Genomic DNA, 26,933 nt, shown 5'->3' with positions numbered 1-26,933 from the left:
ATGATGAGCAACATTGTGTCATGATCATAGATCCTATCCCCAAATTACTTGTGCACATATTGAACTTTTAAGTAAGACTTATTTTTTAAAGGACATACAAGCAAAAGCTGGCTGAGACTTGCTGGAAAATTCCTATGTGGATTACTTGACCAACTAGTTCAGAGAGAACAGAATGATGGACCTAAAAGGTGTGACATGGCTAATTCAGGCAGGCATTTCAAAGAAAAAGATACAATGCAAACTGAACTGTTAATCTCCTACTGTTGCAGAGATAATGGAAAATGATTACCATCTCAGCCGAAACCATCTTCTGTTGAGTTATATCCCAACTGTGAGTATGAACTGAGTTGAAAAGAAAACAGATCTGGACAAAATACATGTTTGTTTCTTCCCTTCTAGGAATACATAAGGAAAAGGGTTTTAAAAAGCCAGCTGCAACCCTTATTCTGTGTGCTAGTCTGGTGTTCTGTTCTGGTCTGTGTGTGTGCTTTGAAGAACACCAACTGGGCATCCCTGTGCTTGCAGGTAAAAAACTCTTTCTCTCTGATTGCTGGAAGTAAGTCACAAGTCAGCAAAGCCGCAGTTGAAAATGAAACAGGACAACTCCTTTCAGCTAACCTGCAGAACCAAGAATCTTCAAGCCAACTGGTCAACTGCCAAAGTCAGTGCCACCAGGATCACCCCAACTTAACGGTTGCAAAGCTTCACCATCTACCCCTCACAGACAAGCCAAAGGACTGACTCGTATATCCTTTTAACTCTTATTTTTGCACTCAATTTCTCATTTCTAATGTGTGTATGTGTGTTGGGTTTTTATTATTTTTTGGTGCATTTAGTAACTAATAAACTCACTCTTTCTTTGACTCAAGGCAGCCTGATTAAATTGGCTCCTTTTAAGACATAAATACATTTGGACTCGGAAAAAATATCCACGAGAAGGGATCCTTTTTAAATTAACCTTCTTGTTGTGACCAACTGTGGGGGTTGAATAAAGAAAGGAAGCCAGTTCATCCCTCCTCACCCAGAAGCATAACAATTTGGGGTACCTCATCCGGGATCATAACAAACTGGGGGACCTCGCTCAGGAACTGGTCATAACAATTCTGAGTGCACAAGGTATCTATCACCTTTCATATCAACTGACAGCAACACTTTCAGCATGGAACCAGTTTATCAACAACAACTTGCATTTATACACCTTTAACATAGTGAAACATCCTTTCACAGGAGCGTAATCAGACACAATTTGTCACCAAGCCACATAAGGAGATATTAGGGCAGATGAAAGTCTGGTCAAACAGGAAAATTTTAAAGGAGCATCTTAAAAGAGGAGAAAGAAGTGAAGATGTTAAGGAAGGGAATTCCAGAACTTATCCCTTTGACAGTTGAAGACACAGGTGGGTGAAGGAAATTGGGAGGCCAGAATTGGAGGTGTGCAGATATTTGAGGGTTGTGGGACTAGAAGAGATTACAAAGATAAGGAAGGCCAAGATCACAGAGTGATTTGAAAGCAACTTTAAACTTGAGACGTTGCTGGACTAGGAGCCAATGTGGTCAGCGAGCACAGGGGTGATGGATGAACGGGTGCAAGTTCAGATATTGGCAGCAGAGTTTTGGAAAAGCTGAGGTTTATGGAGGGTGGAAGATGAGAGGCTGGCCAGAAGAACATTGGAATAGTCAAACAAGGAGGTAATAAAACCATGGATGAAGGTTTCAGCAGCAGATGAGTTGAGGAAAGGAGAGAGATATACAATGTTATGGAGATGGAAGTAGACGGTATTGGTAATGGAGAGGAGGACACATGTTAAAAGGAGGACTTCTTTAATGCATATGTAAACAAAGTATGGGTCTTGATACCAGATGGTCAACTAAGCTAGCTCCTGTCTTTAACCAATGTCTAAACAGTGGAAGCTGCAGGGTAGTTAGGGATCAGAGTGGAAACCCTGCCTAATTTTCCCCTTCCATAACCCAGCAACACTGAGGACATCTATAGTGACCTGACCATTGTTCCTACAGGGAGCATTGCAATGCCCTACATTACAACAGTGACTGTATTTCAAAACAACTTCATTGATTATAAAGCAGGTTAGGATGTCCTGATAGTATATAAATGTACATCTATTTTTTCTTGAGTGTTTTCTCCAAGTGGCTGAGGCAAGTCACATCTGCAGTGAGCCAAACAGTAAATGCCCATTTTGAGTGTGGAGTGTAGGAATGGTTGGACACTCAACTTTAGACTGCTAACCCCATAACAGTGCAGTTGGTCCAACATTACACATTTGAAGTGGATGAACTATAGTTAACAAAGAACAACCCTGCAGCTAGAAACCAACTGGTGCTACGTATTCCAAGTTCTCAACCTTCCTCTCTTGCTCCACCTGACTTCCAAGTACAGCATTCCACATAGTCTTCCTTCTCCTCACAAGCTCGCCATGTGGAAATCAATCTTCATTGTCATTTTCTCTCCAACTCTGAACTTATTTTGTACCAGGGTCTTAAATCTGTGGAACTCAGCCCACCTCCCTCTGTCTCCTCCTCCTCCTCCTACAGTCAAAACACTGAGCTCGACAATCACCTCATTATTGCCTCTTGAATCATCTCCTCTTCCCTCCCCTACTTTGAATTTTTATTGATATCTTGCGAAATGGACTTTTGCCCAGATTCAGTAACAATACCTGAAGATTCCCTGAGTTACTGACCGAAGCTGAGATAAGCTGGGTAAATGGTCCACATCTGCCAGATAACTGGCCAACCAGCTCAAGGTGGTGTTCACACTGGGGATTTCCCCTCGATCGGACAATGGAAATTCCATAGGGATGAAATTTTCCCGTTTGATCCTGTCTGGTGTTGCTTCAATGATCTGTTCAGCCAAGGACATCATATTAGCCTGAGAAAGTAAATGAAAATTAAGTATATTTTCCTTTGTTCTCCTAACATGATGGTTTTAACATTTTAATTTAAGACTTTGGAAGACGAGCAAAGGGCGCTGTTGAAGAATCTTTCAGAATGTTCTTCTGAGAACTGGGCTTTCAAAAATATTGCTAATCAATGTTATATTTTATGATACCCTGCAACATGCGACCTAATATCTACAATATAAAATAGGCCACGAGCAAATGCAGTAATTTATACATATATTGTATACTTTACATATACATAACAGAACTGCATGTAACCCTCACACTCCATTTTCTCCTGAGTGCTGACTCATGCTATGGTACGACTCCCAGAGTTGCTAGCAGCCTTCCTTGATTGAATGGCCATTCTTCACTCATCAGCCGAGACAACAGGATTATCCATCAAATCTGATCCTGTCACCCATGCACACGCACACTTTCCAGCAGGTATGACTGGGCGGGGATCAGGAGTTGGAGGGCTGGCTGCTCTTATTTCCCTTCCTGGGCTCAGCCACTGAAGCCAGCATGAGCACTCCAACAATCACTGGCCCAGCTGAAATCAGCCAACTTGACACAGACCAGTACCTGAAACAGGGGCCCCTCCTGGTTCTAGCCCACTCTGCTAAAGAATGGTTCTGGTAAGAGCTCCTGGCATCCACAGCAAGAGTAACCTTTTCTTGGGAAAAGATGTGCGTAAGAAAATTGGAGAATAAATTGGGTAAACATTTCTTTGCAGTCGAAGGCTCCTTATTCTGCCAGTCATACCTGCAAATCATCCATGTGTTGAAAACACTCCTCATTCTCCTTGTACGATAGCAATTCTGCATCCACCATCTCCCTCTCTGATAACATTAGAACACTGATGTCCTGCTTCTGTTGTATCCTGTGAGCAATAGACCCAGCACTGAGACCTGAGACTTTCCTTATCACCACAGGCTGCCCTGTCGTAGTCTGTGCTGCCACACTAACGTAAATCTCCTTCTGGCTCCACTTTGGACTTGTCTGGTTCCCAACATTCCTGCATCCGGAGGTAAGGGGCAAAGGGAATTCTGAGGTATGTTGGGAAGATTCCCTAGGACTCTTCCTCTCCATTTTGGAATCAATTGCGTCGGGGGATGGTTGCCTCGGGCTGGAGCTTAGTTTGGCGGTGTTCTTCTGCTCCAGGTTTAGTGGCTGGGGTGATGATTTATCTTGCCTGGAGTGGAAGTGTTCTGTGTTTAGCTTGTGTTTCTTGGAAGCTGGGAGGTCCCTCTGGCTGTCATTTCCGTGGCACTGCAGGGATTCCGATCTCGGCCGCCTGAGATCTGATACAATAAAGAAAGCCCTGTGTTTATTTACCTCGCACCGTATCTTTTAGGGACATTTCAAAAATGCTTCACATAGAATTATAGAGTCATACAGAACAGATGAAGGCCATTTGGTCCATCATGGAAGAGCTATCCAATTAGTTCTAGCTCCCTGCTCTTTCCTCATATGCCAAGAAATATCTTCCCTTTATGTATTTATCCAATTACCTTTTGAAAGTTATTCTTGGGCAGGATTTTTCAGTCGGCATGCAGGGTTGAGCCTGACAGGCCGAAGTGTACAATGACGCGTGATGACATCGGGGGTGCGTCCCGACATCATCACGCTTATGTTGCAATGTTTTGTTCGGCGGGTGCGAGCCAGAGTCGGCTGCGTGCCCACCGATATGTAAACGGCCTATTAAGGCCATTAAGGGAGTAATTAATGTAATTGTTAACACTGCCTGTCCAACCTTAAGGTTGGCGATCAGGCGAAAAGGCCAAGTGACTTTCACGTTTTTTAGGAAACCTCATCCACGAACGGGATGAGATTTCCTAAAGCTTTTATTAAATAAATAAAAAAATTATCCAAGATATAAAAACATGCCCCATCTCATGTGACACAGTCACACGAGGGGATATGTTTAATTAAACTTTTTCTCCTTTTATTTAATTATTGCAATATCGCATGCACGAAAGAGCACTGGCCCTGACTTTCCCTCCTCCCCCAACCCGCACAGGTAGTGCTAAGTGCTCTGGCTCGTGTCTTACACTGGGTGAGTCTTAATTGGACTGCCTGCATAAAATGGTGGCGTGGAGTTGATTGCAGGCAGCGATTGGCTCTGTGACCTTCCACGCCCATTCCCGCTGAGCCCACCCGCCGCCTGAAAAATTCAGGCCCTTGAATCTGCTTCCACCACCCTTTCATGAAGTATAATTCAGGTAATTAGTTTAAGAGCAGTTACTATTGCTATGGCTACATTTTCTAAACATTGGATATGAATCATACATGGAATGGGAATTATGAATTGAGGGAAAAGCATATCACAAAGGGAAAGGATATCAATTATAACCTTCACAGGGCACTTGGCAAATGGAACCCATGGGAACACAAGAACAGAGGAGGCCATTCAGCTCCTCTGGCCTATTCCAGCATTGATATGATTATGGCTGATCCCAACCTAAAGCAGCTCTGGGTATGGCTTCCAAAGGTGGCTGCCTCACATATGTTTCTTATAAGGGTGTGCTAATCAAAGCCTGGCAACCCAAAGGTCAAATCCCATCATTGGAGTGTTTCATCAGACTGGGACATTGATTGGTTGCTAGGAAGTGGATTAAAGGACCTGACTACCCTCCATTCCCTCACCCAGCTGACCTTTCATCATGTACCTCATGAGCCTACTAAGTGGCAGAGGGTATTCACTGGGGAATGTCAATTGATGTTCATACAACTGTTACCCTGAGTTGAGATTCAGTTAACATATCACAGAGCAGGGACTGACCCTAGTAGTATCTTCCTGGTCTTTATACCATCCTGGTCTGTATGCCATTTGACCAGGTTGGGCAGATTGGGAACATTCTGAATCGCTAATCTTAATCTCCGTGTTCTGAGAGTGAGCCACACAGAGATATGGTGCATCTCCAAAGGAAGAAATCATCATTAAGCAGGCAGAAACAGAGCAACAGACCATCTGCTACCTCAGAAGCAGGAGGGTGATAGCTCAGAGACTGCAGAGAAAACAGGAGAGTTCATATTCTTATTAACAAAGGTTTCAGTCTAGCTCAGGCTCAGGAGATAGACCTCTTCTCTCCTCTGTGCTGGTTGTAAAGATTCTATATGATACAAATTTGCAATTTGGTCCTAATGGGCATTGGGCAACAGACAAAATCTGTATATTATGTTATTCAGAAAGATCAGAGGATGGTTGATGCTGGGAATGAAAAATATATCACTTTGATAGGTAGAAAACACTCATTAGAGGCTGAGCCACATTGTTAAGGCAGAATAGAGGAAGCTTTATTCTATATCTAACGTGTGTTATAACTGGCTTGGCATGTTCAATGGGCAGTGGAAAGGAAACTTACTAAATGCATGCTGTACCTTCCCTGGACATGTTTCATGGGTTATTATGAACAGATATTTGCTTTGTGTCTGATCTGTGTTAATCACACCTAGGGAGTTTTAATGCTAACACAAGGTTCTTAAAACAGAATTGTTCCATTCCTTGGCGCAACATCCTGATTTTGACTCATACAAAATTCACAAGGATAAAAAAAAGACACACGGTCTCAAACACACAAAGTAGTGATTGCTAAATGCATGTCGAAATGAATAAAGTGCACCTGTGGTAGGAGATGTGCTGATATTCTTCTGGGTCTCCTGACTGCTGTTACTGCCACTGTTCCACTGTCCAATCCAGCCATCACTCCCTGACTTTGCAATGGGAGAGCAAACCATTCCAGGTGTCTGGGGGAGGCTGGGGAGCTGTGACTCATCTTCCCTCTGTAGTTCTTCCAGATACTCTGCCAGCTTCACGTGCCCTCTTGAACGGGCAATTGTCAGGGGCAAACGACCCAGTGAATCAGGGATGGAGAGAGCTCGGTGGTCCCATTTGTATAGAACAACAGCTGCTTCAGTGTGCCCCAATGCACAAGCCCACATCTGGTTGAAAATAAAGGACCAATTATTTTATTATTTCACATCCTTCCTGGCAGAGCGAACAAGTAAAAGTAAAAATTAGAATTGGCTCTCACTTGCAACTGCACCTTCTCCAATGTTGACAAGCTGATGCAATCTTTCTTAGAGATCATAAAATACCTGATATAAATACAAGCTTTTCTTTTCTTTAATGAGCTTTAACCCAATACAATGTGGAGATGTTAGCTGCTTCTGCACAGAATGTGACTTTTTTTGGTAACACCAACTCCATAACGCACAGTCAGCTACACATGTGAATCTGGCAGGTCTTGCTAAAATCAGCAATTGCAAAGGCCATTTCTAGCATTGCCCAACAGTTTTACATCCAGCTTTTGCCCAGCAGCTACTCAAATCCTGTGCTCCTAGGGATTGGCACTCTGATATCAAGGAAATAACAACTACTTGCATTTATATAGGGCCATTAATGTGGTAAAATGTCGCAGGAATTAAATTTGACACCAAATCACATAAGGAGATGTTAGGACAAGTGTTTGGTCAAACAGGTAGGTTTGAAGAAGAGTCAAAAAGAGGAGAGGGGCAGAGGTTTAGGGAGGGAATTGCAGAGTTTAGGGCCTAGACAAATAAAGGCACAGTCGCCAATGATGAGGGTGAAGGAAATCAGGTATGAGCAAGAGGCCAGAATTGGAGGAGTCCGGAGATCTCAAAGGATGTAGGGCTAGAGGAAGAGGTTACAGAAATAGGGAGGGGAGAGGACATGGAGGGATTTGAGCACAAGGATGAGAATTTAAAATTTGAGGCTTCCTGGGCTGGGGGCCAATGTAGGTCAGTGACAGTGCAAATTCAATTGTAACCTTTTAAAATACCTTTTCAAAATATCAACTATCAGAGACTGATACAGATTGAGCAGCCACAGTGAGCGCATAAAACACTCTCCCACATAATTTCTAAATAGAGGTGACATTTCACTTACCAGGGGTGTGCAGGAGAAATGATCAACGTTTAATGGATCCACCTCCAGTTCCAGATCAATACTATCTGCATGTCTTGCACTGTGGAAGAACAGACACAAGCTGTTAATGGAGCAATTTCCCATCGCGAGCCAGTTTACTAACAATTTATTAGCAAGGGTGTGTGAAGGATTTCGCTCTAAAATATTCTTCCAAGATTTCTCTTGTGGTGAGGGACATGACATAAATCTTTTGTCAGATGAGCTACCCCTCTCTCGTATCCCTGATCTCCCATTTCTCTTTCTCTCTCTCTCTCTGTCATATTCTCCCCTTGTCTCTCCATTCAACACAACTGTGGCCATTGCTTCTCTGAGCTTTCCTTTATTTCCCACACCCTCTTCCTTCTCCCTCCATCCTCACTGTGGTTAAATGGGCCCTCGTCATTCTTTTCCATAGACTCAAAAGAATGGCACTCCGCACCTCATTAGTCTGCTTTCACTCACAAGCATCAGGTGTAACTTATGGGTATATTATTAGCTTGCTATTTGGGCTTTAAACAGGTCTAGTAGTTCAGCCACCCAATAAAGAAACAATCCACTTCTCATTCCCACTGAAAACCCTCGCTTTCCGCTGCTCAGTAATTAAATAAGTATAGGAATTAAGATGCCAGAACCACTCTAAATTTGCTCTAATCAACCTTCTCTACCTAAATACTTCTACTATGATTGCACACAGGCAACTGAATACAGTAACAATTAATCCCCATGGTGAAATATTTCCTGATCTCAGTCACACAGCCGGGATGGTGGGGATATTATCAAGTGAAATTGAAACTCCTGTGACTTTGCTCCAATAATGTTCCTGTTCAGAAACCTGTCCCTTATTGTACCTTCAAGCCAAGCTCCCACTAGGAGTAGCTGCCTATGAAGATCAAATAAAACAAAACAGCACAGTATTGATACAACACTAGACCATACCTTATCCATTTGGCTTTAATCCCTATTGCCCTTGTTTACTGCAGAAGCACGTGTGCCCCTCACCTCACAGATATAGATCACTGGATTCTGGCTGTTGCTTACCGCCATTTGATCAATGTCTGGATCAGTGTGGCGTAGCCCTGGGCAGCTGCCAGATGCAGGAGGGTCATTCCTCGGAAGGTCTTGGAATGGATGAGGTGTTTGGATTTGACCCAACAGGCGCGACTCATCATCTTCTCACACACCAGCACCACGCGGTTCTCGAAGGAGCAGCTGGCCACCCTGGATGCACACTGCACGTTGGGACGAGGAACACATGCTGAGATCAATCCTCTCACATGACAATATGTTCGGCTCAAAGGGACAATGACAACCACAACTATGATATTTATATAGCGCAGAGACAGGCCTGTTCACAACCTTGTGTTCCACTTTACAGCAAGATGAGCTTCTAGCCACATAATTGCTGCATCGCAATGACCTGCCCTTTTTGCACCTCTGCAACCATCTATCTCTTCTCTTGATTACTTTATCTGCTGCTGAAACCATTATCCAAGGTTTTGTTTACCTTCAAATTCAACTATTCTCCTGGTCGGCCTCCCACTTTCCACCCTCTGTAAACTTGAGCCCATTCAGAATTCTGCTGTCCATTTTCTAACTCGCAACGAGTCCCATTCATCCATCAACCCTAGGCTCGGTGACCTACATTCAGGCTCCAGGTCCGGCAACGTCTTGATTTTAAAATTCTCATCCTTGTGTTCAAATCCCTCCATGACAACGCCCCCCCGCAACCCGCGGCCCCCCCCCCCCATCTCTCGCCTTTCTCTAGAACCTCTGCAAGCTCTTCAGCCCTCCAAGATCTCTGCCTTCCTTCAATTCAGGTCTCTTATGTACCCCTGATTTTAATTGCTCCATCACTGTGGCCATTCCTTCAGCAGCTTAGGCCTGAAGCTCACGGAATTCCATTCTAAATCTCTCCACTTCTCTATCTCTCTCTCCTTCTTTAAAATGCTCTTTAGAACTTACCTCTTTGACCAGCTTTTGTTCATCTGCCCTAATATTTCCTTACGTAGCTTGGTATGATATTTTGAGAGTGTCACTCCCGTGAAATGCCTTGGTACATTTTACTATGTTAAAGATCTGTTACTAATACAAGTTTACATTATATTAGGACAGGTGACCAAAAGCTTGGTCAAAGATGTAGGCCAGGATTTTCCATGCCCACTGGTGTTGGGCATGTTCGGTGGTGTGAGCAGACAATATGGCGCAATTAGTTTCAGTTTGTGATCATCCGCTAAGCCCACTGAGGCCATGTTTCTCACCATCGGACATCAGGAACCTCATTGTAATACATCGGCATATCATTATTAGGCCAGCCTGCAGGAATCGTGCCCCCTGCTGGATCACCTGTCCACATCAGTGGAAAAACATGCCAACATGTTTCACAACATCACATAAGCGACGTGCACCTGGCGGGCTGCACTTTGCTCGGGACTTCAAGGTTTGTTTGCCTATCTTGCTTCAGTCAGCACCCGCAGTCGCCAGCGCCAGGCTTTACAGAGAACACCACATCACTTTCAGCGGACACATGGCAGGTCTCTACCTACCAGATCAACCATATGTGGGTAGCTTTTTAATGGCTGCAGGGCTTGGGCTTGCTTGGCAAAGGGGTAGAACTGGCCACAGACAAGGGAAGAGGCTGTAGGATGAGGGCTGTCCTGGGCAAGGAGGGTAACCCAGGGTGTGTGTGGGGGGCACATGTTGATTTGTACAGGTGGCCTCGGTGAGGACTGAGGGACAGTCTCCAGTGGGGATGAGACCAGATGGACATGTGAGGGTATGTGTGTGAGAACGGGTGGTGATGTCCCAAGCACTGGCAGTGAGTGAGATGTCAGTGAATGTATGGTGGGCTTGAGTGTGTGAATTTAGAGTGATGAGATGGTTGCCATACCCTGGCTGCACACTTGAGATAATTCAGCCTCTTTCTGCACTAGATGACGAACCCCTTCTGTGCAGCACTGGCACTGATCAAGCTTTAAGGAGCTTCTTGAAGAGTGAGAGAGAAGTTGGGAGATGGAAAGGTTTAGGGAGGGAATTTTAGAGCCCAGGGCCTAGGCAGCTGAAGGCACAGCTGATCCTGGTGGGTAAAGAGAATGGGGAATGTGCAAGTCGTCAGAATTGGAGGAGTGCAGAATGGTTGAAAGATTGTAGAGCTGGAGGAGGTTACAAAGGTAGGAAGGGGGTGAGGCCATGGAGGGTTTTGAATCCAAGGATCAGAATTTTAAATTTAAGGCATGGCTCCAGGAACCAATTGATGATATCATCTTAAAGGGATACTCTCTTCTAAAAAACTGTTTGGTGAGCTTGTTTTCGTTTGCTTGTAAATTGGGCATAATTTGTCACATCACTGGTGTACAAATTTGCACAATATTACACAACTGTCTGAAAAATGTCTTCCAAAGCCTTTTCATCAAAATGGAATTCTTTAAGGACTATTTTCAAATATAATTTTAAGAGAAATGACATTTTTAACTCATTTTACATGTCCAGAGGTACATGTAACACACACATTGTTCCATGCAATGGGAGCGATGTTGGGGTTAGAGTGCAGAGGACATTGAACTCCTGTCAAAGGCTGTCAATCATGTGTGCTGACCTCTGAGCTTCAGTTGTACAGAGTGCTAAATTGTAAAATTTACCCAACAGTCAGTAGTAATACAGGGCGTTGAATGTGAGGGAGCTGGATCCACATCAGTAGAAATACAGTTAGCAAAGCAGGGCATCTCTGAATCAGAAGATTTTGAGTTCAAGTCCCACTCCAGTGACTTTGAGTACAATATCTAGGCTGACACTTTAGTGGATTTCTGAGGGAATGATGCACTGTCAGTGGTTCTGTCTTTGAAACAAGATGTTAAAATGAGCCCAGTCTGTGTTCTCAGGTGAATGTAAAAGATCCCATGGAACTATGACGAAGAACAGTAGGGGAGTTCTCAATGTGTCATGACCAACATTTATCTTCAACTGACACCTAAAAACAGATTGTCTGGTCATTATTTCACTGCTGTGTGAGGGGGCTTGCTGTATACAAATTCACTGCCATATTTCCTACATTACAAGGTTGTTTCAAAAGTAATTCATTGGCTGTAAAGCACTTTGAGACAGCCTGAGCTTGTGAAAGGCGCTATATAAATACAGGTTCTTTCATTTTTTTCTGTAATCAGTCTCAAATCATATCCTTTCTCCCATAACATGTAGTATCTTCCATACACCTGTTAGGACCCCTCTTAGTTATTTCCATTCATTTTACGCTCATCCTGAGTGCAAATGAAATGTTTGGGCAGTCACAACAGGAGATCACCCAAACATGTGTCCTTTGCCTTTGGTTCCCAAAGATCTCACAGTGTGCTGTACCTGCGCCTGGCTGTTGCCACCCCCTCCTCCGTTTCCTCCTCCTAATCCTCCCCCTCCAGTCTGCTGGTGATGCTGGTGAGATCCCATCTCCGACATCCGCCTTTCCATTTGTTCCAGACGCTCCAAGATGGACATCCTGAACTGGTTGTCTAGAAAAACAAGAGCAAGCATAAGTCAGCACATGAAATACTAGAACATAGTGGTTCAGTCAGACCACCCCTGGAGAAATCCAAGGCTCTGCTTTATTAGTGAGTAACAGACCCTTTGGGAGCATAGTATCAAGGTGGTTATGTTACTGGGTTAGTAATCCAGAGGTCCAGATGTGAGATTAAACCCAACCTGTGAATTTGAATTCTGTTAATTAAATAAATCTGGAATAGAAAGCTAGCGCTCACCATGAAGCTGTAGCATTGTCATAAAAGTCCATGTGGCTCAATGAAGCATTCAAAGAAAATATAAAAGCGCACAAATTATTTTATACCCCATGACCTTTTCGCAGATTGCTTGCCGATGGTAAAATCCTACCCTATGTTTCTGTGAGAAAGGAAGACTTTCCCTCCTCATCCTTCTTGACCTATCTGCAGCCTTTGACATGATTGACTTCAACATCCTCCTCCAGTGCCTCTCACAGTCATCCCGCTGGGTGGGATTTCTCTCACCTGGGTTCCATTCTTATCAATCCAATCATAGCCAGAGAATGATCTGCAATGGCTTCCCTTCCTGCTCTTGCACTGTCACCTCTGGTGTCTCCTAAAGATCCTTGGTCCCATCTGTTTTCTCATTTACACACTGTCCCTTGCCAACCTGATCTGAAAATACAGCGTTAGTTTTCATATGTACACTGACAACACCCAAATCTACCTCACCACCCTCACTCTCATTTTGCTAAATTATCAGACTGCTTATCTGATATCCATTACTGCATGAGCAGAAATTTCCCCAATTAAATATTGGGAAAACTGACGCCATTGTTTTCAGTCCCCACTCCAAATTCTGTTCCCTAGTTACCAACTCCATCCCTCTCCCTGACAGCAGTCTGAGATTGAGCCAGTCTATTTGCAACCTTGGTGTAACATTCAACCCTGAGATGAGCTTCTGGCCTTATATTCATGCCATCACTAAGACCGACTAATTCCACCTCCATAACATCACCTGACTTCACCCCGTCTCAGCTCATCTGCCTCTGAAACCCTATTCATCCCTTCGTTATCTCCAGACTTGACTATTCCAATGCACTTCTGGCTGGATTCTCACATTCTACTCTCCGCAAATTTGAGGTCACCCAAAACTCTACCAACTGTGTCTTAACTCTCACCTAATCTCATTCCTCTATCATCTCCATGCTTGCTGACCTACATTGGCTCCCAGCCAAGCGACATCTTGGTTTTAAAATTTCATCTGTTTTCTAATTCTTCCACGGCCTCACCACTCCCTAACTCGGTAATATCCTCCAGCCCCATGCCCTTCGTGATCTCTGTGCTCTAATTCTGGCCTCTTACGCAACCCCATTTTTAATTGCTCCACCACTGATGGCTTCAAGCTCTGGAATTCCCTTCCTGCACCTCGCCACCTCTCAAGCTTGCTTTCCTTCATTTTATACACTAATTGAAACCTATTCTTTGATCAAGCTTTTGGTCATCTGACCTAATATCTCCTTATGCAACTCGGTGTCATACTTTGTTTTATAACGCTCCTGTGAAATGCCTTGGGATGTTTTATTACATTAAAGGTGCTATCTATATATGTAAGCAATATGTCTGAGATAAAAGCAAAATACTGCGAATGCTGGAAATCTGAAACAAAAATAAAAATAGCTGGAAAAACTCAGCAGGTCTGACAGCATCTGCGGAGAGGAATACAGCATCTGCAGAGAGGAACTGTATTCCTCTCCACAGATGCTGTCAGACCTGTTGAGCTTTTCCAGCTATTTTTATTTTTGTAAGCAATATGTCTGTCTGTCTGTTTCTTTGTCGGCAAACTCCTCCAAAGTCCTTGGACCAATCTCAACCAAACTTGGGGAAATGATACCTTAGATCAAGGGGCATGTTGTAGGAGAGTTGACATCTAACCACTCCCATCAGTGGGGCTTTGGCCACCGATCTTGCGGCCCTGCCTACACTGTGTCCCTGCTGAAACTGTAACTCAGACATGCTATGCTTTAGCCAACCTTAACCATATATTCCAAGAAAGAATGTAATGAATTTACATCATAAATTCCTGACTTTCTTTCTATTTCATTTGTTTCTTTTCTCATACTTTATTTGTTTCATATAAGTTATGTTCTGAGACACTACGTGTTACTACCTGGTAAAGGAAAGTGACAGGTGGCATGCAAAGCCAGGGAAGATGGCTAGGGGGAAAAAAAGCAAAAAGTTGACAGAAAACGACAGGCAGAAATTAGAGAAAGAGAAGATAAAGAGATTAGAGCAAGAAGTTGACAGAGTGAGACAGGATGCAAGAAAAACCAGTGCTGCAATAAGAGACTAAGACTCTTTTCGGAAGCTTTAATATATGATCCTCATCATATTTATGATTCAGACCCAGAATATGATATTGGTAGTAGATCAGATATATGTGGATATTGTGTGCAAGGAAGTGGAAAAAACAGCCACCTTCAATGTGTTGCACCAAATGGTAAAGTAAGACTGCCATTGTTAGTGAGTCACCTGACCCATTGATTTTTTTTTTTTGATGGGAACAACAACAAAATCAAAACACTTCCTGAATATCAAGAAGATATAATAAAGTCAATAATGTTATTGGAAATTACTTTAAAACAGAATTTAGTGCTGTCTGCATCTATGTGTGTGTATGTGTGTGTGTCTTAATTGGATTAAAGCCAGCTGGTCTAGAAGCTTTGATGTATAAAAGACAAGAAGGGTCATGAGGACTCGAAACGCCAACTCTTTTCTTCTCCGCCGATGCTGCCAGACCTGCTGAGTTTTTCCAGGTCATTCTGTTTTTGTTTTATAAAAGACAAGTAAGTTTGAAATGGCAATTAGATAAACATAGAGAAATGAAAGGTGAGGTGTAAAGGGGGCAATTTGCATTTTTAAATAGACCATTCAAAAGAGTGGTCATATTACACCTAACCAGGGTGAAGTTCAGAAATAATTTTTTCAAAGCTTACTAGTAAAATGGGTATTATGAAAGAGTTTAATTGTTAGAAGATTTAAAGTTAAAAAAAAACTAGTGACAATGAGAATTTGCATTCAAAGGGAAAAATATGTATAAAGGAAGGGAAGGCTGTTGGTAAAAGGAGGGTTTCTAAGATCTAAAGCCTCCAGCCTGTAAGCCTCAAGTCTATCTGCAAGGACCCAGAGCTGAAAGAAACTCATTTTGAATGCGACTGTCCAGGGTGTGCTTTGCCAGGGGTCATTTTAAATCTATGGGCAGGATTTTTCAGTCGGCGTGCAGGGGCGGGCCCGACTCGTCGATGCGTAAAATGACGCGCGATGATGTCGAGCATGCATCCCAATGTCATCGCGCTGAGTTGCAGTATTTCATTTGGCGGGTGCGTGCTGAAGTCGGCTGTGCATCTGCCGATATGTAAATGGCCTATTAAGGCCACCAAGGATCTAATTAAGGTTATTGTAAATGCTGTCTGTCCAACCTTAAGGTTGGCGGGCAGGCAAAAAGGCCAAGCGGCCTTCACATTTTTTAGGAAACCTCATCCATGAGTGGGATGAGGTATCCTAAAGCTTTTATTAGATAAATAAAAAAATTATCCGAGATATATAATGTGACACAGTCATATGAGGGGACATATTTAAATACATTTTTAAACCTTTTAATTAATCATTTCAGACGCTCTTCATTCTCCCTGCGGCAGCTCTGTGCCTCTGGGAGGTTGAAGCGCTCTTTTGCGCACATGCGCGAAAGAGTGCTGGCCCTGACTCTCCCTCCTCCCCCAGCCTGCACTGATAGTGCTGCGCTACCACTCACGTCTAATGCTGGGCAGGCCTTAATTGGCCCGCCCACATAAAATGGTGGGGCGGGAGCCCGCAATCGGCTCTGCGACCACCTCCACCCACTCCTGCCGAGCCCACCCATTACCTGAAAAATTCAGGCCTATGTGTTTACTGTTGCCTTAACGGGGGTGTAGCTGATGGTCAGATTAATTAGGGGATTTTTGTAGTTATTATAGTAGTAATTTTGTGTATATATGTATATGTATGTGCTTACAATCTTTCTTATATTAATAAATGTTTAATTTAGTTTTATAAAAAACCTCTTGAGACTTGGTGGTCTTATTACTACTGAATTGAAACATACAAATTGCAAAAATGGGCTCTGACAGTTGTTTCAAGTTTCCCTCTGAGATTTGAACAATTCAGCCTTTACCATCGGCTCTGTCATAATATGAAAAGCATCAGAAAATATAACTTCTGGGTAGGATCTTTACTTTGTCTTAAGAAGGAAGAACTTCCAATGTGGTGTATCATGAATTATTTAATGTTTCAACAAACACTGAAAATGCAGAGAGTGACACAGAAAATGTAGAGAGTGATACTACAGATGTTGCCTTTGACACTGATGATGAAATATTCAGAGTATTAACAAACATTGAGAAAATACACCTCAATGTAGATTTTGACCCTTAGAATTTTGAGAGTGACACCAAGGATGTAGAGAATGATTAATAAAAATTATATGGTAAAAATTGTAAATCTAGATTCAAGCCAAATAAAGTGAAGCAAATGGGAATAAATTAATTGTGAAAAGAAATTTTTTTGCCAAATAATGTTTTTGAGTATAATAATTTTGTGTGAATTTAGGTATTTGTATTTCATATTTGTGGGATTAAAATTATTAATTAAAATAATTGAGTGAAATAGGTAATTAAGTGAATTGTTGAATCTATTGGACATAAGAAATGTTTCAAATAAAGTACTTCATAGAAACATTTCAATGGTCTGATTTTCAGCTTTAATATCTATCGCATTCAGTTCATATGCCTGTAGGGTGAATGTCTCAGCTTATTATTTCATAAAAACATTTTCCTTATCACATTTTTTGAATCTTATTTTTAACTTTCATCCCTTTATTTCCTGGCTGTAGGATAGGTAGCCCAGCTTGTATAAATATAAGTTGCTGTTAATGTTAATTCCTGGAGACTTCAGAACAATTCTGGAGGACTGGGCAACTCTACTACCAGCTGAGTGGAAAGCCCAGGCCTCAGTGTCTGGGTTCATGATTGAACAGAGGTTGCTTTGAGGGGGGAGGGGTTGTGAGGGGCGGGGTGGGGGCTGGTCCGCCTGACCCTGCAGAAGTGAACCTTAACAAGGAGCCTTCAAGAGAGGAGGGAGAGTAAACAGGTGGAAAATCAAACATCTGGATAAAAACAAGGCAGCTTTCCTCATGAAAGCAAATTGTCAATGGTGACAGGTTTTTAAAACCTTCTTTGAGGATTAAGATCCATATAAGAACTATGAATAATTCTTTCTCAGCCCCATTTCCATCTCTAACTGTATGACAGCATCAGATGGGACTCCACCCAACAATTGTTGCTAAACACTGCAGTGTTGCTGCCTGCAGCACGTCCAAACTGCAGTGGACACTCTGGGGAGGGGGAGGCACGTAAGAGGCCAGTTTAAGAGCGAGATGCATCCATAAATTAACCCATTTCCTCCCACATACCACCTGTCTGCTACCATGGGCTGCAGTCTGCAATAGAGAATTAGGGTTTCCAACCCTCTAGGATTCCCTCTGAAGCTCCAGGAATTAAAGATTAATATCCAGGACACTACTGCGAGCAAAAATGCAGGGAGAAAAAAAAAATCACAGGGTGGTTAAGGAAAATTTTTTCTGCTTCGTTTGCTTTGGAGCATTATTAGGTTTATTGGAAATGGAAAGAACAAGGGGCTATTTGACTGAAAGTCAAGAATCATTTGATCTGTGTTACACCGGATATGTGTGTTTACTGTCTGATTGCCTTGGTATGTGATGCGCCATGTAGCTGGATGTATGAGGTGACCAATGGTGGAAGCGGGGGAGGGCAGAACGGGAATGGAGGCAGGTCATGTGACGAAACCTCCAAGAACACATCCAACAAGAGTTGGCAACTCTGCTATGAAGTAATTTGTTCTTGGAGGAGGTGGAGATTATGGCACTCTCTCAAACTTCAGTCAGCTATTTATTCTAACTGATAATGTAGGAGCATAGGAACGGAGTAGGTCATTTAGCCCTTTGAGCCCATTCCACCATTTTGATGAGGTCATGACTGATCTGTGTTCTAACTCTATCCACCCATCTTTTCCCCACTTCTCTTAATACCTTTGGTTTACAAAAATCTATCAATCTCAGACTTAAACTTAATAATTGACCAACCATCAACTGCTGTTTGCACAAGAGTTCCAAACTTCGACTATCCTTTGCATGTAGAAGAGTTTCCTAACTTCACTCCTGAAAGGCCTGGTTTTAGGTTTTAGGCTCTGTCCCGCACCCCGCCCCCCCATCCCCATCCTAGGACGGAATCATCCCAGATTTGCAATAACTAAGATAGCGGGCGGGTAAAACAACGTTTCACCTGTCGGCCGCAATGGCAGCTTTTCACGCCGTATTGTCCCAAAACCATAGCATTAATTATGCATTCCCAGGAAGCACACTATTTCCATGGTGGGCAGGCTCTCATTCACCCACCACACCATCACCTCACCGCTTCAACACGCCAGACACAATTTTTAAAGTCCAGCCGTGCGTACACATCTCGTTGTTTGTAGCCCATGACTGCTGCAAAGAAGACATGGTCCTGAAAGGTGAAAAGACTGCAGCCCGCAGGTTCAATGACATGGCCCTCAAGCGCCTTTTAGATGCAGTGGAGGCACGCCATGATGTCCTCTACCCCCTCTCTGGCCACAGAATGGGCAGCAACCTCACTGATCCAGCTTGGCAGGCGATGACAGTAGGGGTCAGCGCCAATACCTTGCAAAAGAGGACAGCCACCCACTGCCGCTACAGGATGAATGGTCTTATCCGTTCTGCTAAGGTAATTCACTCTTCTCATCACTCTCAACTCACACACTCACAAACCCATCACACATCCACAGGGATCTCATACCTTAGGGGCCAACACCACTAACTCTCACACATACCCTCTCAAGCTTGTGTCCACATCCTGTCCATGGGTCCGCTCACCACACAAACATTCCAAGCGGTGCCACTTGTCCTGCTCACACTCTCTCCATCTGTTTTCATGCAGGAGAAGCCTGCTCGCAATAGCAGCGAGAGGTCCCAGACTGGGGGTAGAGTGGCCCACATTAGGCCCCTCACTCACTTTGAGGAGTGTGCCAACACACTGACTGGTCAGGACACGGACCGTACCTGCAGTGACGGTGAGGTCAGCAGCGAACACCCTCGTAAGGATCCTGCACCACATCATCCCTCTCTCAACAAAAATGTGAGTGCTCTCTCTCCTGCTTTTGACTCGGCTGCCATGCACTACTTATCTCTACTTTGGGCTCACAGGGAGCTCTGCCAAGCGACCGACACCCTCAGCCAGCCAGTCTCTCAACTCCATCCACATCCACACCTCCAGCCAAGAGGACACCTCCTCCATTGAAGAGCTGGAAATAAGCAGCCTGGAAGACCCGTCACAGAACTTACCCACACCTTGCACCAACACAGAGACACACACCTCGGTGGGACCTAGATCCAGAGCAGGCTCGGATTCACAATTTGGTGGGCACCGCATGGATACATGTCCACAGCAGCAGAAGACAGGTTCAGCCAAGCTCCTTGGTACTTGGAGGACTGCTAGGGATCAGGGATGACGAGCCTCAAGATTTGGCCTTCCAACTGATCCTGGAGAGTCTGCAGAAGATGTGGAATATCACACAGAGCTGTTGGAAGCCCTCAGCAGAATGGCATGCGAGTCAGAGGAGCATGTCCACCTGCTTTCTGATGAAATGATGGCCACATGTGTGTGTATGAAGGTCTCCATGGGGACGATAGTGAACGCCATGGAGTACTTGGTCCAGCAGAATGCAGAGATGTGTGCAGACCTGGATTCCATCACGGGAGCCATGAGTGAGTTCCTGCAGTGGCAATGTGAGAGGGAAATGGTGCACCTCCAATGTCTCTCCAGATGCTCCTTCCCCTCAAGGAGTCAGGCTGGGGCCTCTGAACGCCCGAAGGAAGAAGGAGCGGACACCCCTAGGTCATCCACTCAGGAATCTCAAAGGCTGTCCTCTCCCTCTGAGTCCCCTTTGCCCATGAGCCCCTCAACCTCGTCCACTGTCACCGCAGAGGAAGCAGCTGGCCAACAATTGATTCTGGAGGGAGGAGTGTATGTGTGTGGCAGGGCCTTTTGGAGCCTCATGCAAGCACTGTCCCAGCGGATCCTTCACATATCATACTCATCTCAACGTCCTGAGCATTTTGAATGCTGCCTGCTGGGATTCGCTTCCAGGTGTCCATTTGGGCTGACCTGCAACTCTGCCCAATGATCACACACCTATGTAGCACCTGATCACGCCCACCACAACTGTTGTTTCACTTTCGATTTGGACAGCATGGTCTGGATTCGATTTTTTGTGCGATCCCCCATCCTTTTCCCTCCTCTAGTCACCCGTTATCTTTCTCCCATCACAGCTGACTCCCCTGGCATCACCTTTCACCACCCCCCTCACCCTCCGTGACCCACCAGCCACAACCCTTTTCCTTCAGGGATGTCCAGGTGAATATGTACATTTCCTTCCTTCCTGAAAATTCCACCCCCCATCCACATACACCTCCCCAATCTCCTCCTTTCCACCCCTCAGGGTCTGTGTTGGCCTCCAAGTCCCCACCAACCACCCTGACCATCCCTTCTATTGCTACCATCACCCTCCCGCCCTGCTGCCTCACTTTGCCCTTGGTCATTCTCACCATTCCCTCATACCATGCCCACCCTCAGTTCGCTTTCTAGGAGGCAGTCATGGACCCCTCCTTTGCACGTTCACTTGGACATCCCCCCTCCAGACCCCTTCCCCTCCTGAAGCTCTTCCCCCACACTTAGTCCTCCCAACCCCACCCCCCCAATTCACCCCTGCTTAGTCCCTCCCTCCTCCCAACTCCTTCCTCCAGCCTTACCTCTTCCTCCAGTCTCACTTCTTCCTCCAGCTTTACTCCTTCCCCCTTTCCAACACCTTCCTCCACCCTTACTTCTTCCCCTCTCTGCACTCATTCTTACCCCTCCGGACTCCCTCCCCCTCAGACTCATCTCTCCGCATTCCTTTCTCCCCCAGACTCCCTCCCCTCTACACACTCCTTCCTCCCTCTGGACTCCTTCCCTTCTCCACACTCCTTCTCCCCTCCGAACTCCTTCCCTTACACCTCCACAGCCCCCATACGCCCATCTCCCCAATTGCCATCTTCTCCCCCATTACTCCCTCCACCCCCCGTACTCCCTCCCCTCTCCCAACCTCACCCCCTCGACACCTTCATTTCCCTCTCCCAACCTCACCCCCAACACCTTTCTCTCCTTCAATCCTAGATCTTCCTCTCCCACCCCCTTGACCATCATCCATTGTGCGCATCAATGGTGACTTTCCAACTTCCGTGAGTTGCTTCACAGCAGAGCCATGTCTGTGGGAACCCACCCAGCATGCCATGGATATTCCTCCAGTGTGCCATTGGTGTTGGGCTCCAGCATCTTCTGCTCTGGGATGTCCGCGATGTGCGCAAGACCCTGGCAGTAAAGTTCCGACTTCTGCACGTCACAGTTGTGAAGATGTGTCTTCTTGCCAACATGGGTGGACGCGGGGGTTGGGGGGAAGAGTCTGGCAGGCTGGCCTTATAATGATATGCTGATGTATTACAATGAGGTTCCTGATGTCCGATGGCGGGGAATGTGGCCAGCCATCGGCAGGCAGAGCCGACGATTGCAAACTGGTTTCATGATGTTGTGAAACCGATTTTTGGCCTTCTCGCCATATTGTCTGCTCAAGCCACCAAACACGCCTGATGCCAGCGAGCATGCAGAATCCCAGCCCTAAACTCCCCATCTAGTTGAAATAGTTTCCCTCTATCTACCCTATCAGCATCCCTGGGCTTGGAGTTTCTAATCCCCTCTGGAAGCTTTCCATAGCTGAGAATTAACAAAAGAGCAATGCCCTTAAAGTCTAGAGCTTGCGATGGACAGGCCAGGCCAAATAGACTTCTCCTGTTTCTCGAAGTTCTTATGTCCAAGATTTGGGACTTAATCAGCTGTTGAGAGCATAGCAATCCATCATCATCTGTCTCTTGAGAAAGCAGTTAGTGAATTGAAGGGCAAATTCAGTGAGGCTGCCCTCCTGCACTGCTTTGTTGAATTTGTCCTTTAAACCTTTGGCCTGCTGATCTTCCCTCATTTTTGAGAGGACTTTCCAACTGGTTCTTCCTATTCCTAAAGAAAGAGCTTCTCCAGGTTGAAGGTACCACTTATGGTGAAGAGTCCCATCACATGAATATAGGAACAGGAGGCCATTCAGCCCCTCAAGATTGTTTCACCATTCAATAAGAACATGGCTGATCTGTATCTTAATTTCATCTATCCGCTTTGGTTCTGTAACCCTTAACACCCTTGCCTGACAAAAACCTATAAACCTCAGTTTTGAAATTTAACAATTCAACAGTTTTTTGGGGGAGAGAGTTTCCAATTCCCACGACCCGTTGTGTGAAGAAGTGCTTCCTGACATCACCCCTGAGCAACTTGGCTCTCATTTTAAAGTTATGTCCTCTTGTTTTTGAATCTTCCATAGGGGGAAATGGTTTTTCTCTTTATACCCCTTTCATAATTTTTAACACGTCAATCCCCTTAACCTTCTACACTCAAGGAAATACAAGCCTAGTCTACGCACTTGTTCTTGTAATTGAACAGTTTTTAACCATTTTTTTAGCACCTACTCCAGGATGGCGGTGCCAGTTATGGTGAAGAACCCCATTTCTTCAGCCTGGTGGTAGATGTCTATTAAGCTGCTGTGCTTATATCAACACTTGTCGTTATTATTTGCTATACTGTATACAACTTGGATGGAATTGCTTGGAAAAAACAAGTTGAATTTGGAAAATTCTTCAACTACCTTACAAGATTGAATTTCCCATGTATCCTTTATTATCCTGGTTATGGTGGAGGCACCTAGGAATAGTAATAGGCCATAAGCCCAACAAACCTGACCCATTTTCAGAGAGGAACCCCATGTGCCCAGTTTTTGAGCAGATCTGTCAATCCTTTGTCATTCCTAAACCTGTTTACACTGTTTGCATTGATGGTCTACCTGGCTAACTTATATAAAACATAGACTTCCATTTATGTCACCCTCAAAATGCTTCACAGCCAATGAATTAGTTTTGAAATGTAGTAATTGTTGTACTACACTGTCAGCTGTGACTCAGCGGATAGCACTCTCAGTTCTGAACCAGAAGGTTGTAGGTTCAAGTCCTCACTCCAGTGATTTGAGCACATAATCCAGGCTGACACTTAAGTGCAGTGCTGAGGGAGTGCTGCCCTGTTGCAGGTGCTGTCTTTTAGATGAGATGTCAAACCAAGGCTCTTTTTGGTCTCTCAGGTGGATGAAAAAATCCTATGGCACAAATTCAAAGAAGAGTAGGTTTCTCCCTGGTGTCTTGTGCCAATCTTTAGCCCTCAACCATCACCACTAGAACAGTAGATCTCGCCAGCGTTTCAAGTTTGCTGTGTTTAAATTGGCTGCTGCATTTCCTACAACAGTGACTACACTTTATTGACAGTAAAGTGCTTTGAAAATTGCTATATAAGTGCAAGTTTTTATTTTATTTATGGCTTGGAAAGAGATCCCAATGTGTCAAAGGTGCTGGAATTGCAGTTTCATTCTATTGTGATCACTGGGTCCCACCACATTGACAATGACAGATTTTGGGAAGTGAAATTGGTTCATTTCACTGGGAAACGTATTGCCCAGAGTGATGGTGACAACAGCAGCAGATCTGTTTATTCATCTTCATTCTGACATATCCATTCAATAAAGCATGATGGAGTAGCTACATCCCTTATGTTGTTAGACAGTATTCTGTGTGTGTCCTTGTAGTTGATTAGCCTGTGTTCATGTACTCGAAGACCTTAATCCAGAGGTAAGAGTGCTTCTAACTGGGTTGGGGTGAAACCAGAAGAAAAATGGGGCACTTTAGTCATCACATTGCCGCATTTAAGTGACACAATGCTTTGCCACATTAAATGTTAGTGCATAAAAAGTTGTCCCAAACTTCTTTTAATTAATAAAATTTGTATTCTCTTGAAGAAAGTGTGGTTGGAATAGCTGTACTTGCTCACAAAGAGAGATTTGTTTAAATTCCTTCTGCCACTGACTGAGAGACTGTGTGTTCAACTAGATAAATCACATTGGGCAGGATTTTTTGTTGAGCATAAAATGACACGCAATGACATCAGGCAAGCTGCCGGCGTCATCGCACACTTTTGTGATATTTCAGTCGGCGGGCACGTGCCCGAGTTGGCAGCGCGCCCACCGACAATGAAAAGGCCTCTTAAGGCCATTAAAGATTTAATTAAATGTTATTTTTCACTGCCTGCCCAACCTTACAGTTGGCGGGCGGGCGAAATAGCCAAGCAGCCTTTGCACTTTTTAGGAAACCTCATCCACGGGCGGGATGAGGTTTCCAACAGTAATTAAAAATAAAATATAAAGTTTAACATTTCATTAAGAACATATCCCTGCTCATGTGACAGAGTGACATGAGGGGTCACATTTTTTAACACCTTAAAATTCTTTATTTTTTATTCCCAAAACCGTTCATCTCCCTGAGGCAGCTTCATGGACCTTTTCCAGCATGCACCCGCGCACAAGCGTGAAGTTCACGCTTGCCCTCCTCTCCCCCCCACACTGGCAGCGCTGAGTGCTGCAGCTCACATTTCATGCTGGGCGGGCCTTAATTAACCTGCCAGTGCGAAATCGCGGTCTGGCCCCGATTGCGGTCAGCTTCCAGGCCTCCCCCACCCACCCAACGAGAGAAAAATCCTGGCCATTGTTTCTGCTTGCCTTGACATTACACACTTATATATTGTATTATCTGTAAGTATCTGAAAAGAGCTAGGAATGAATTAGTTAGGAATTAATTGTTATGTGTAAGTATTCCAGGGCTGCATTTCACGGCTGCAGAGAATCATGTGATATGACAGAACCAGTTCAAACCAGCCCTTCTTTTGTACAAGGTATCATGGCAAGTATTAAACATAAAGAGCTCTCATTTTTCCAAGCTTAAAGTGTGACTATTACCAATATCTGGGAACCAAATGACAAGAACACAGCATGGTGGCAGCAAATGTCTTTGAGTAAACCCAAAGCATTTTGAATTAATTTAAGGCTGATTTGGGAGATTGACCCACATTAGTGGCAGAAGAAAATCTGAGTGAACTGTACGAAAACGAAAAACGAAACGTTTACTGGTACATCAATAAATACACAGCAAAAGCCCATAATGAATTGGGAAGCTGATGATGTTGTGGAGGCATCGTGAAGGTTAAACAAAAGTGCATATTGATATTCAGTAGTTTCCTAAAGGCACTAGAAATGAAGAGAGGTCAGTTATATCCCTCTGTGGGCAGGACATAGAGGTTTAAATTTATCAACAGCTGGGAGCTTACTGAAGAGTACAGCAAAAACCCAGACATAATTTTTGAAAAATTCAGCACCCATCCTCAGCCCAAATTGAATCATCAGATCTACCAGTATGAAGTTCAAGGCCTCAGACAGGAATTAGGTGAGCCTATTGATAACTTTGTAAGAAGACTAAAACAAGCAGCTAGAAAATATAAGTTTAAGAACACAGATGAAAGGTTGATTGATTGACTAAGATCTTAATCAAGCCATAAAGAGGGATCACTGTCCCATTCCAACACTGGAAGAGACCACACCTGCCCTGACAGGGGCAAATGTTTTCAGCAAGCTCGATGCCAGAAATGGCTGCTGGAATGTGAAACTAGACACAGAATCTTTGCTGTTGACAACATTCAACACACCCTTTGGATGGTACAAATTCCTGCATCTACCTTTTGGTCTTACATTGAGCCAGGATGTGTTCCAGCAGGAAGTAAATGAGATATAAAAGGGATGCAAAGGAACAGTTGGCATAGCAGATGATACCAGATATACGGTGTAGATGCAAAAGATAATGATCACCATCTACATGAATCCATGGAGAGAAACAGGAAAGCTGGGATCAATATGTATTGCAAAGGTGACAGAATGCCAACTCTTTGGAATGGTGTACACACCTGATGGAATCAAGCTGAGCCCTGAAAGAATCTGGGATGGAACCGCCAAGAGAAAAGAGAGAGCTCAGAAATTTCCTTGGCTTGGTCCAATATATGAGCTCCTTCATACCGTACATGTCACAGCATGCAGCAAACCTCCGGGAGCTAATGAAAGAAGATATAGAGTACCAGTGATCAGAGTCACACCACAGGAGTTTCAACAAACTCAAAAAGATTATATGCCAGGACACAAGACTGTTACACTAGGACAGGAAGAAACCTGTCACTCTGCAAGTAAATGCTTCCACAAAAAGACTGTGAGCAGCTCTGGTACAAAAGGAAAAGCCAATAGTCTTCACATCCAAAGCTCTAACCTCAGCTGCGACCAGTTATGCCAACTCATCACTAAGAGCAACAAATGCCAAATCTACAAGATGGAGGCACAACATCATACCACCTAAGTGATATCGTGAATATTATTTTTGGAAAAGAATACACACCATAAAAGACACTAAGAAGGGATTCAGTTTAAATTCAAAATAGTCATTTGGTA

At 44.2% G+C, this 26,933-nt stretch overlaps 1 protein-coding gene across 1 annotated transcript in view; it reads right to left on the bottom strand.

The window, feature by feature from the left end:
• Window positions 1-26,933, bottom strand: part of camta1a (calmodulin binding transcription activator 1a) — a 1,037,373-nt gene that overhangs the window by 8,141 nt on the left and 1,002,299 nt on the right. Inside the window, exons 11-16 of the mRNA XM_041206569.1 lie at window positions 12,175-12,323; window positions 8,866-9,056; window positions 7,810-7,888; window positions 6,524-6,842; window positions 3,663-4,201; window positions 2,700-2,887 (exon numbers count right to left, since the gene is read on the bottom strand). Coding sequence (XP_041062503.1) covers window positions 2,700-2,887; window positions 3,663-4,201; window positions 6,524-6,842; window positions 7,810-7,888; window positions 8,866-9,056; window positions 12,175-12,323 — 1,465 coding nt within the window. The remainder of the gene's footprint in view (window positions 1-2,699; window positions 2,888-3,662; window positions 4,202-6,523; window positions 6,843-7,809; window positions 7,889-8,865; window positions 9,057-12,174; window positions 12,324-26,933) is intronic.

This window comes from Carcharodon carcharias, chromosome 15 (genome assembly GCF_017639515.1).
Source record: "Carcharodon carcharias isolate sCarCar2 chromosome 15, sCarCar2.pri, whole genome shotgun sequence".
Taxonomy (NCBI): Eukaryota; Metazoa; Chordata; class Chondrichthyes; order Lamniformes; family Lamnidae; genus Carcharodon; species Carcharodon carcharias.
Note: the sequence above shows the minus strand (reverse complement) of the source record. Positions and strands in the feature narration are given on the sequence as shown.